Source organism: Triplophysa rosa, linkage group LG21, assembly GCF_024868665.1.
Source record: "Triplophysa rosa linkage group LG21, Trosa_1v2, whole genome shotgun sequence".
NCBI classification, from domain to species: Eukaryota; Metazoa; Chordata; class Actinopteri; order Cypriniformes; family Nemacheilidae; genus Triplophysa; species Triplophysa rosa.
In genome coordinates, this window is record NC_079910.1 from 16,705,446 (window position 1) to 16,717,142 (window position 11,697).

Genomic DNA, 11,697 nt, shown 5'->3' on the forward strand with positions numbered 1-11,697 from the left:
TAATAAAATAAGCTAAACGTAAATATATTCGTTTGTATTTTGGTTATTTTTATTAAAAAAAAACATCCGTCTTGTAACGCCAAGATTTAAAGAATATTTTATTGAATAGAAATAGTGAGCGGCCAATGGGGGCCTTAACATAAAAAAGGTTGATATGCACCACGTGATATAAAATTATTATAACTAAAAATTTCTCAGATTTAAACTCATAAATATTTAGCATTTCTGACCCGACAGCGAGTGTGTGTGGATTTCATCTCTCCATAAAGGACCCGTTTCCTGACCACAGCTGTGTAACGTTACCGTTAATGACAATAATAATAGGCTACAAACTCGTGCGCTGTGAGTGACTGGACTCGATATGCAAGAGTTTTATACAAAGTAATCCGCTGAAACCGAAACAAAGCTCAAACTTGATTGATCGCGGAAGTTTTCTCGACTTGATCAGACTGGAGATCTGGTGAAATCCAAAGCGCGATGCCAGCAGCCCGTGACGGCTGAGAGAAATCAGAGTCTCTCGCCACACGTTGATTTCGGCAATGCAGGAATGGACGCGGTTCGGGCTCGTGAACGCGCCTTTTGCCAGGACACCAACTAAAACGCCATCCAAAACCGCGTACCTAAAGTGGAAAGTTTTCTCACAGTCTGCCCATGAGGTTTTGTGGGGGAAACATGTAAAGCAGCGTCGGACGCCGCTGGACCACGTCCACTGTTACGAGCTCAGAGTGGTGCGCGCAGCAGTGCCTCAGTATCCCATGGTCAATGGTAAGATCTGTATCCCACCTCGTGAGATTTCAGTAAGGGTGCTTGTTATATTTTTGCATGATGTTTTACGTGATAAAATTGTACTAACCAACGGGCTATCGGTTCTAATAAAATACTACTACGTATAAAAGCTGATAAAAGGGGTCTGTATTTAAGCTGCAAACTAGTTTGCAAACTTTTTCAAAGAAATTACTCTGGGTTGCATTTAGGTTTATGCATATGCATTTGATAGACATTTTTCAGACATAATTCAAAGAGACCTAGTGTGCGTTCATATTGTCATAGCTATATGCGCGTACCTTGAGTTTCGAACCCATGACCTCTGTGCCGCAAAATATAACTGAATTGCGAGGGGGGGGGTGTTTCAAGGTATATTTATTGTTGAAAAAAATATTAGTGTGTAGGAAATTTTATATTTCTGTGTGGAAAGCGGAATGCTAATGCGTGTATTTTTTTGTTTTGTGCGCAGTTTGTGAACAGGCCTGCGGTCTGTGTGACCGTAATGCTGCTGCTCGCAGTGGCGGACAGTAAGCGCGCGTGCGATTATTCAATGATCATCAGCACCTACAGAGCGCTCATCTTGGTCGAGCTCCAGAAACTGGTACGAACCCGATTTTACATTTTTTTAATGTAGTGAACTTTCACCAAATCTGTAATTTATGTCTTGCATGATCATATCATCGAGCCTTATGTAAGCAACTGTGGACCTTGGAAACAGTTATGTTGTAAGGGCGTTGAAACATTAAGGAAAGTATCGCATATCTCACTCGCATTTGGTCTGCTGCTGCCATCTGCTGGTTAATTGGTTTAATGTCAACTGCAATAAATTGCTCTCATGTTTTCTCTCGACAAAGAATCTGACTGGTCCATTTGACATATCTAAAGAAACGGACCACTGTCCTTCTGAGAAGGTACAGCCCTACATGTACATGACTACATGTATGTTTTTGATGCGCATTCTGTCTATTGATTTTAGACAGTCACTTTAGCACTTTTGTGAACCAGATTTTTTTATTGTGCTGTCTTAATCAATTTTTACGGTAGGTTCATCGTATTCTGCGATATATTTATGGCATGACGCAGATCTTCAGCTGTCTAAATGAAGGCCATGCAGACAGCATGACAAAGGTGGTCTGCCAAATGGCCGAACTCATCAGACAGAACTGCCGCAAACCAGAAAGTTTGGTATGATTGATTTATAGCTAGAATAATACATTGACAATCTTGTAATCTAAAATTCCATTTTTTGTTTTACAGGGAAAAGGCCATAAAAAGACATCTAGCAAACCAGTAAATAGACGGAAAGGAAGACAACGGCGGAAAATGAAAATGATGGGGATGCTTATAAACTGCTGGCAGAAATTGCTCAGTGTGTCCGCTTATTAAATCACAGCATATATAGGTCTCGGCTTAACTCTTTATTTAAAACTCTATGCACATGATTTTCCCTCTTAACATTATTTATACACATTCACAGGTTATAATAAAAAGGTGGAGTGTTTTTTTTTTAACACTCGATCCGTGAAATAAGCTGAGGTTTTGTCTAATGCATTATACTGTACATTTGAAAAACACATCTACTGTGACGATAAAGTTATACAATGCATGTTTCTCTTTTCTGTTGTAGCCTATAGGCTCTCTGTTATACAGATAGGATATATGATTTGAGCATAGCCGGTCTGATACTTATTCATGGTAAACAGTTGCACAAAATAACCCTTACAATCATTTTTGTCATTTGTATATTTTATTTGGACGTTTTTGTATAACCATGGTTTTACTGTAAATACGTTGTTAAAAAACTGTAACAAAACCATGGTGAGTTTGTGGTTTAACTACGCTACTAACCATGGTTGTTATGGTTGCGTATAAATACAAATTTGTACTAAAAACATGGTTGATTTTGATTAGGGATGTACACGCGCGTGCACACACACACACACACACACATATACAGTATATATTGATAGACATTTACTGATGCTGCATATTGAGCCAAATGTACAACTGTAATATGCTGAAGTATTTCAACTTGGGTTCATGTTCTCACAGGTATAACACTAAACTACTCATAACACACACAATAAGCTGTTTTGATTACTTGCTTCTCTTTTTATCAACAATATTGAAATTGCTTCATGTTTTTAAACGTGTTTGGTGAAAGAAGGTGCTCATTTGTTTGCAGTTACTACTTTACGGTGCTACATTGTGGAAACCACCATTCATCTGATCGTTTTAATACTGACAATACTGGTTCACATTCATTCAAAGTGGCTATCGGGAACTCATTAAGCAGTTTCCCTCTCTTTGACAAGGATATTTAGCCGCTTCAGTGCTGCTCATTTATATCTATCAAACAATCAACATATTCAAGACTTCTTAAAAAAAATGAAAAAATAAAATCAATTTATAAGACTCTTAAATCCCAATTTATTTCGGAATAGAATTCCTTCTTCAACCATGCATTGTAAACTTTATGTAATTTACTCTCTGCCACAGTCAATCCCACAGAGAACGTGAAGCTGACGTCACTCCCTATGTTGCAGTGGCGCCGCCATCTTGGCAGGTTCATACTCCACCGCTATTGTTGTTTTGATATGTCCCGCTACTTGTTTTGTTTTATATATGGAGAAATCAAAAGTTAAAGAACCAGGGGCTTTTCCTGAACGACTCTGCGTAATGCACGTTTTAACACAGTAAGACCGACCTACCATTGTTATATTTCCTAATCAAACAAGAAAAACAAAACACTGCATTGAACACCCTAGTAGCCATCCTCCCAAGATGACGCAACATTCAACGCGAATGCAATGTGTACGACTTTTACTTTGTTGTCTTTTAATCGCTTTACCTCAGGCTCTCACTAAATCCTTGGTGTTTCGAGTCTGACGTCATCACGCAACCATGTTTTTGGCCATTTTAACAATCACAGGTAGTTTAGATGGTTAGAGATGTCCTGCAAAGTTTAGCTTCAACCCTAATCAAACACACCTGAACAGCTAATCAAGGTCTCACAAAGCAGACTAGAAACTTTCAAACAGGTGTGTTGAGCCAAGTTGGAGCTAAACTCTGCAGGACAGTGGCCCTCCAGGACCGACATTGGACACCCCTGGGTTAGGGTAAAGGTTTTGTAAGACTTGAAACACCAAGGATTTAGTCAAAACCAACAAGCCACGCCCACGGATCTGACTCGAAACACCATGGATTTAGAGAGCCCTCGGGGTCTTCAACCGGGGGTGGAACTGCAAGGGGTCCGCTAATTACTGAAAAAAACTTGTGTTAATTTTCGTGTAACATCCGCGACAATGATCCACGAGAAAGACAACGGAGAAAAAAATGACTCTTAATAAAACGGCCTGATTTTACAACAGAATGCATAACATCTGCACTAATTTCTTTCGCATCCAGAGACAACCTCTACCTCCACTAGAATAGTATTTGTGCCATTAACAAGGGTCAGTCATCTCATTGAAGCCTTAATAAAAACTAAGGTTCAAATAAATGTTTAATTGTCCATCTCACAGTAAAACGAAAATGTTTGATGCTGCAAATCCCTTAAAATAATCAAGCAATCTATATTAAAAACAAAAATAATACACAGAAAAGTATTTAGCCTATGTTCAACAATAAAATAATAGTCCAAATATTATGTTTCAACATAACATTGCTGTGACAATTGTGTCTATTTAAATAGCTCCGGTTACACATTTAGGGGGTCCCTGCTCCATGCATCTCTCATCTAAGGGGTCCTTGCCCCGAAAAACGTTGACGACCCCTGCTTTAAACCATCGCGTTGACAAGCCGAGGACTTTTATTATGAACTTGTCGAGTTCTTCCGGCTCGTCAGCCTTCGCTCATACGCATGCGCACTGTGTGCACTTCCTACTGTCAGCTGTAGAATTTCTGCATTTCCATATGTAGCTTTGATATTATTGTATTGTTTGAGTCCGTTCGCACCTCTTTGCTTCATGCTCACTTTTCTTTTCACCACCGTGTTTTGCGCCACATACCTGTCACCGATCACCAGTCATGTTAGCGGTAAAGACTTCACTGAGCAGGAAATGTCTCATTACAGGTAAGATTTATACATATTCTACTGAATACAGCCGTAAACATTGACATGCAGTGTGTGACTCAGACGATCACGGTACAGATGTTTGAACATTTGTTTGAAGTCACAGCTGTTATAACACCTGTAAAGGATTAGCAATGTTACCGTTTAGACTAGGCAAAGGGCTATTTATTGTCAATCAGCTTCGCAATGTGGTGAATGGTCATAAACTGTATAGATACACATCTTAACGACGTGACCGCAAGCTAGGCTAGGTTACGTTACCTGAACCATGCCTTATAAAAAATGTTCTGCTTTAAAATAATGTTGTCGGACAGTCATTGTGAAAGCTGTTTAACTCATTGTTTGTTTTTCCTTAAAAGAGACAGAATAAAGTCCATGTTTTATCATGCCTACAACAACTATCTGGAAAACGCTTACCCTTATGATGAGTTGAGACCTCTGACGTGTGATGGACAGGATACATGGGGCAGGTACAACCATTCTTACACATAGCTGTGGTATTATTTTAACAAGAATTATACTGGATTAATATGGCTCATATATTTATAGTGTGAGGAGGAAACGTCACTCTTGTTCTTGTTTGGCCACAAACAAACTTCCCAGTGCATCTATTATGTTCCATATCTTGCATCCTATGAAATAAAATGTCTTATAAGCCTATATAATAGTTGATGGTCTCTTATTTTAATAGCCATGACATTGACAGCAAGTTTATAAGTTTAGTATATTATTGTAATAAAATATATATTTCTTTCAGTTTCTCTCTCACACTCATTGATGCACTGGACACATTGCTGGTATGTCATTTAATCTTAAATGATGCGATTTTACCTTTAGTTGAGATGCTAAAAATGTACTTGTTTAAATCTCATTCCAGATTTTGGGGAACCACACAGAGTTCCAGCGTGTGGCCACATTGCTTCAGGACACGATTGACTTTGACACTGATGTGAATGCGTCCGTTTTTGAGACAAACATTCGGGGTAAGGCAGCTGGTGTTGTGTTAGGCCTGCTTATCTTGTATAACCGGTTTCAAGCCTCATTGAGATTCAATGACTACACTGGTTCGTTTGACTAGTCACTTGTGTATGTGGTTTATTACGTTCTGGTCACCTAAACAAGTGTGCTTCCCTGCAGTGGTCGGTGGGCTTCTGTCGGCCCATCTGCTTTCCAAGCGTGCGGGGATGGAGGTTGAGGAGGGCTGGCCTTGCTCTGGACCTCTCCTGCGGTTGGCAGAGGATGCTGCCCGTAAACTACTGCCTGGTATGTGAGCAAATGCACATGTCAAGTCTGCAGGCCTTAATTTATAAATACATAAATAACTAAACGACTGTATCGCTAGAAACCTAGACAGATTTTTAGGTGTTTGTCATTGCAATGGCAGTGCATGGTGCTTGTGACACCTTACATAGTACATCAACACCTTACAATGCAGCCTGCCCATTTCAGCATTCCAGACACCCACAGGCATGCCATATGGCACGGTTAACCTACTGAAGGGTGTTAACCCCTCTGAGACCCCTGTCACCTGTACTGCTGGAGTGGGCACCTTCATCCTGGAGTTCTCCACCCTTAGCCGACTCACGGGAGACCCTGTGTTTGAGAATGTGGCACGCAAAGCTCTCAAGGCCTTATGGAGAACACGCTCCGATATTGGCTTGGTAAGATCTTTTTATCTGCCGGTCATGGAGTTTGTCGCACATTCGTGACACTTTAAGAAGTTTATTCAAAATACTTTGGTTTTAGCTTTGACCATTGCTGATAGTCTTTAACTTGTAATTGTAGTAGTTAGTAAGGCTTTGAGCAAGTGCTTCTAAGAACCAGTAAGATTTATGTTTTTGACTGGCGATTTCTTTGTGAAGCGTTTATCACTTGAAAATCAGTTACTAGAACAGTAGCCGAATAAAAAGGCAAAACACAGATTTTACATCTGATTTAAGGGTTCCTGTAAAACAGATAATTGTTATTTGAATCCATCTTGTCTTTACCACGATCATATGAATATGAACCATATGCTCCAAATCCGATATCAATTATAGCCGTTTGCTTATTGCTGTTTTACACAGCTGGATTTTTTTGCTATTTTATGTTATTTTACAGTTATTTAGGGCTGTTAATTAATCACGATTAAGTGCATCCAGAATAAAAGTTTGTGTTTACATAATATATTGATACAGTCTGTGTGCTGTGTATATTAATTTTGTATTTCTAAACACATGTGTATATTTAGGGAATATTTGCATGTACATATTTACATTTATATATAATTTATTTAAAAAATTGTCTTAAATATATGTATGTATATGTATTTATAAATACAAAATGAATATGCAAAGTGCACAAACATATATTATGCAAGCACAAACTTTTATTCATCTTTGTGTAACAGCCTTAATTTGCATTACTGTTTTACAAAGTGTCTATTTTGTATAAAATTGTATAAAGTAAATAGTGATAGATGGATATATCGCTAAACTGATATATTTGGTTGATACTTAGATTTTTTAAAATGTAATATAAAAAAAAGACATTTTATCCACAGCTCAGCAGTTTTTCTGTTCGACCGCTCGGTAGCAATTTGTTCTTAAAAAAGGTACACAAACATTGTATATTAAGTCCTTATAATACATTTAAATTCCTTTTTTTATTTAGCTGCCCGAGATTAACGTAATGTCATGTGTGCACTGTGCACCTTCTCATGGTTTCAAGTCTTGTTAATGCTTAGCTACATGCTACTAACTGGCCATATACACATAATACTTGTTCATTTAGTTTTACCCATTTTCTGTATGTCTCTCATTTACTGTATTTGCAGTTTTGTTATATTAACCTCTTATTATGCTTTTTAGTATCTGTATCTGCCATAAAAAAACAAACAAATCGGTTGACCACTACAAGTGGATCATAATTGTTTTTAAAATGCAGTACTGAAGCCCCATCCCTACACTTAAAAAACTGTCACTGGTGCGAAAGCAAAATATACAAAAATTTACAAATGAGATTGACAAATTTGTAGGAATTAGCCAACTCGTATTGTGTTTGAAAATAGCACAGATTGTGTTGGAAAATAGCAAACACTAAAAAACATCCCAGCTTACATATTTGTCTAAATGTATGCTCTTATGCAATACATGCAAACATCTTACAGACGTACCTGTGCTATCTTGGCCTGTTTGTTTACTCTAAAGCAGTAGCTGAATCATTCTGAGAAATATTTTTAATTTGCATTCTGATCTAAAAAAGCAAAGACAAAATTCCGTTTTTGATTTAACACATCGAAACGTTCTGTAATCTTAACAAAATACAAACAGCTGCACAGGTATATTGCCAAAATGGCTTTGGCTAACTCCACCTTACTGACCTTTATGTACTGTCTTTTCAGGTGGGCAACCATATAGATGTTGTAACCTCTAAGTGGGTGGCTCAGGACGCAGGGATTGGTGCGGGAGTGGATTCATACTTTGAGTATCTTGTAAAGGGAGCCATCATGTTGCAAGACGAGGAGCTGCTGACAATGTTTTATGGTAAAATCACCAAAATATATTATTACAGTCTTCTAGTAACTGTTGATACATTACAATATTGCATATGTCTTGGTGTTTTGCTTATCATAACACCAACGGCTAATACGTTTGATGGTGACTGTTTTTTCTTTCTCGTGTAAAAGCATGAACAAGCCCTCAATGTGTGTTGCAGAATATGATAAGTCCATAAAAAACTACACTAAGTTTGATGATTGGTATCTGTGGGTACAGATGCATAAGGGAACAGTGTCAATGCCTGTGTTTCAATCTCTGGAGGCTTTCTGGCCTGGATTACAGGTGAGAGACGATCCCTTTCCTTTCATCATTCCAACACACTACAGAGTGTAATTATTTTGAGTTCATTTGGTTTATAAATCATCTATATGGACATTTGAAACTCTTCTGGTCCCAATTCATGTACATGTTGTTCTGTACTGTTTATTTTAAAATCAGAGTTTAATAGGTGATATTTCTAGTGCAACAAAGACCTTCCATAATTACTACAGTGTATGGCGTCAGTTTGGAGGCCTTCCGGAGTTCTACAGCATTCCTCAAGGATATACAGTGGACAAACGGGAGGGATACCCTCTTCGGCCAGGTATCAACAATAAGAGATTATAGCGGTATCTTCGAACGATTCATGTAAATCATTCATTTGTTGTCTTTATCCAGTAACGCTGTTGTTCTTTCTCATACTGGTTTTAGTCCACTCAAAACTTCAATTAATCCTCTAGCAACTACCCAGAACACTTTAGCAACCATATAGAACACCCTGGTAATGCTCTAGCATTTTCCCAGGACACCTAAGCAATCACCGAGAACTCCCTAGCGACGCTCTAGCAACTACCAGAACACCTTAGCAACCACCCAGAACTCCCTATTGATGCTCTAGCAACTAACCAGAACACCATAGCAACCACAGAGCAGTATTCTAGCTACTACCCAGAGTAATGCTCTAGCAACTACCCAGAACACCTTAGCAACCACCTAGCAATGCTTTAGCAACTTGCCAGAACACCTTAGCAACCACTGAGTAGTGCTCTCGCAACTCCCAGAATACCTCAACAACCACCTGGAACTCCCTAGTGATATTTTAGCAACTACTCCGGACCATTTAGCAACCACCTAGTAATGCTCTGACAACTACCTAGAATACCATAGCAACCACTGACTAATGCTCTAGCAACTACCCAAAACACCTTAGCAACCACCTATTAATGCTCTAGAAACTACCCAGTATACCTTAGCAACCACCTAGAACTCCCTAGTGATACTTTAGCAACTACTCGGGACCCCTTAGCAACCACCTACAATGCTCTGACAACTACCCAGAAAACTTTAGCAACCACCTAGCGATGCTCTAGCAACTACCCAGTATAACCTAGCAACCACCTAGAACACCTTAGCAACCACTTAGGTATACTTTTGTAACAACCCAGGTTACCTTAGAAACCACTAAGCTATGCTTTTGTAACTACCCAGGACACCTTAGCAACCACCTAAAACACCATAGTAACAACCTATGAACACGTCAACAACCACTCAAAACACTGTAGAAATGATTTCACAAATGCCGTGAAAGTTGGCAACATACAAAATGCATTTTCAATAATCTTTCAAAGCTCAGAGCGTGTGTTTGTGTTTTAGAGTTGATCGAGAGTGCCATGTATCTGTATAAGGCCACCGGTGACTCGACCTTCATGCAGCTCGGCCGGGATGCAGTAGAATCGATAGATAAAATCAGCCGGGTGAACTGTGGCTTTGCCACTGTGAGTTTCACTACAGTTTATTAGTCTCAAATCTTGTGCATAACATATACTGTATATATAAACATGAAATCTTCACCTGTCTGCTTCTGATGAAGGTTAAGGACGTGAGGGACCACAAGCTGGATAACCGCATGGAGTCCTTCTTCCTGGCGGAGACCATTAAATACCTTTACCTCCTTTTCGATCCTGAAAACTTCCTGCACAACAGCGGCACTGAGTTTGAGCTCGGCGGCCCACAGGGGGACTGCGTACTCAGCGCGGGGGGTTACGTCTTCAACACTGAGGCTCATCCGCTCGACCCCGCCGCCCTTCACTGCTGCAGCCGGGACCAGGAGGAACACAAAGAGCTACAGGATATACTCCTCAGCTTCTCTGAACCACTCAGGCCCTCCATGGACCAATCAGAGGAGACTTCAGGGGCCTGGGACCCGCCTGAGAGCATAGCACTGAAGCCGGGCGAGAGACGGAAAGCTCCTGTGCTCTCTTGCCCCACTCAACCTTTTAGTGCCAAACTGGCTGTTATGGGTCAAGTCTTCTCTGACAACTCATGAACAGACTTCAATCTTCTCGTGAACAGTGTACAAAGGTGGAGAGTATGTTTGTAATTTAATTTTGGAAAGATTAAACATTTTCTAAATGTGTGGATTTTTCCACCCCCTTTTATTAAAAAAGTTTTAGATGACGATTCAAGTGCAGTTATTTTAGTCTAACACAGTTTTCAAAAACAATAGGTGGCTGCAAAAATTAAATTGTTGGTAGTGCTGTCTTGGTTTCCAGTACAAATATCTAAATATTCTTTGTTATAACAAGAAAAAATATCTTGTACTTAATAAAGAAGTAAAACCTAATTTAAATCAAATTTTCTTTCCCCATTGGCAATTTTTTATGTAAATTAAGCTACTTAATTTTTTTTTTTTAGAAAACATGACTTGATATCTTAGGTCCATTAGCTTCTCAAGTATATCCGAGAAGCAAATATATTTTTTAAGTATAAAAATATATTTATCATATTAATACAGACACAAAAACAAGAGACCATTTCAAAATGATTTATGTTTTTCTGAACTTTTTATAGGTATGCGTTTAGGTAAAATGATCATTTTTGTTTAATTCTGTGAATTACTAACAATATTTCTCTCAAATTTCAAATATTTTCTATTGCATTCATTTTCAGAAAATGAAAACTTGATAAACAGGTCAAAATAACAGAAAAGATGCTCTGTATTTTTTTTCAGACCTCAAATACTTCAAAGACAAGAAGTTATTGTTTCCACTTTTATGCAATACGACAGCAACATTTGTACATGTATTTAGGAAAAGTTTAGGAAAAAATATTTTTTAATGTGATTACCTCGATTTTTATCAGTTTTCATGTGTCCTGTCATGCTGTCAGTCTTTCACGTTGCTGTTGGGTGACTTTGTCACTCTTGAGGTTTTATTTTGTTGAAATTCTGGACACAATACATCTAGAACTGTTGATTTAATGAAAATTTTGTATGTTCTCTTAATTATATTTTTTTATCATTTTTTTATATTTGTACTGGATAACAAGATTTTCTTTATT

At 38.5% G+C, this 11,697-nt stretch overlaps 1 protein-coding gene across 1 annotated transcript; it reads left to right on the forward strand.

Annotated features, from left to right (window-relative positions):
- Positions 1-4,624: 4,624 nt before the first annotated feature.
- On the forward strand, positions 4,625-11,163 carry edem2 (ER degradation enhancer, mannosidase alpha-like 2). The gene is made up of 11 exons (XM_057320212.1): positions 4,625-4,840; positions 5,200-5,310; positions 5,598-5,637; positions 5,718-5,823; positions 5,978-6,103; positions 6,290-6,501; positions 8,223-8,364; positions 8,537-8,661; positions 8,818-8,962; positions 10,012-10,133; positions 10,229-11,163. Exons 1-11 carry the CDS (start codon positions 4,734-4,736, stop codon positions 10,682-10,684), a joined length of 1,692 nt encoding a protein of 563 aa, XP_057176195.1. The 5' UTR covers positions 4,625-4,733; the 3' UTR covers positions 10,685-11,163.
- Positions 11,164-11,697: the final 534 nt, after the last annotated feature.

Coding starts and splice junctions, on each gene's coding strand:
- edem2 (XM_057320212.1), top strand. CDS start 4,734: ATGCTCACTTTTCTTTTCACCACCGTGTTTTGCGCCACATACCTGTCA. Junction 5,824..5,977: donor TTTTGAGACAAACATTCGGG/GTAAGGCAGCTG, acceptor GCTTCCCTGCAG/TGGTCGGTGGGCTTCTGTCG. Junction 8,963..10,011: donor GGGATACCCTCTTCGGCCAG/GTATCAACAATA, acceptor TTTGTGTTTTAG/AGTTGATCGAGAGTGCCATG.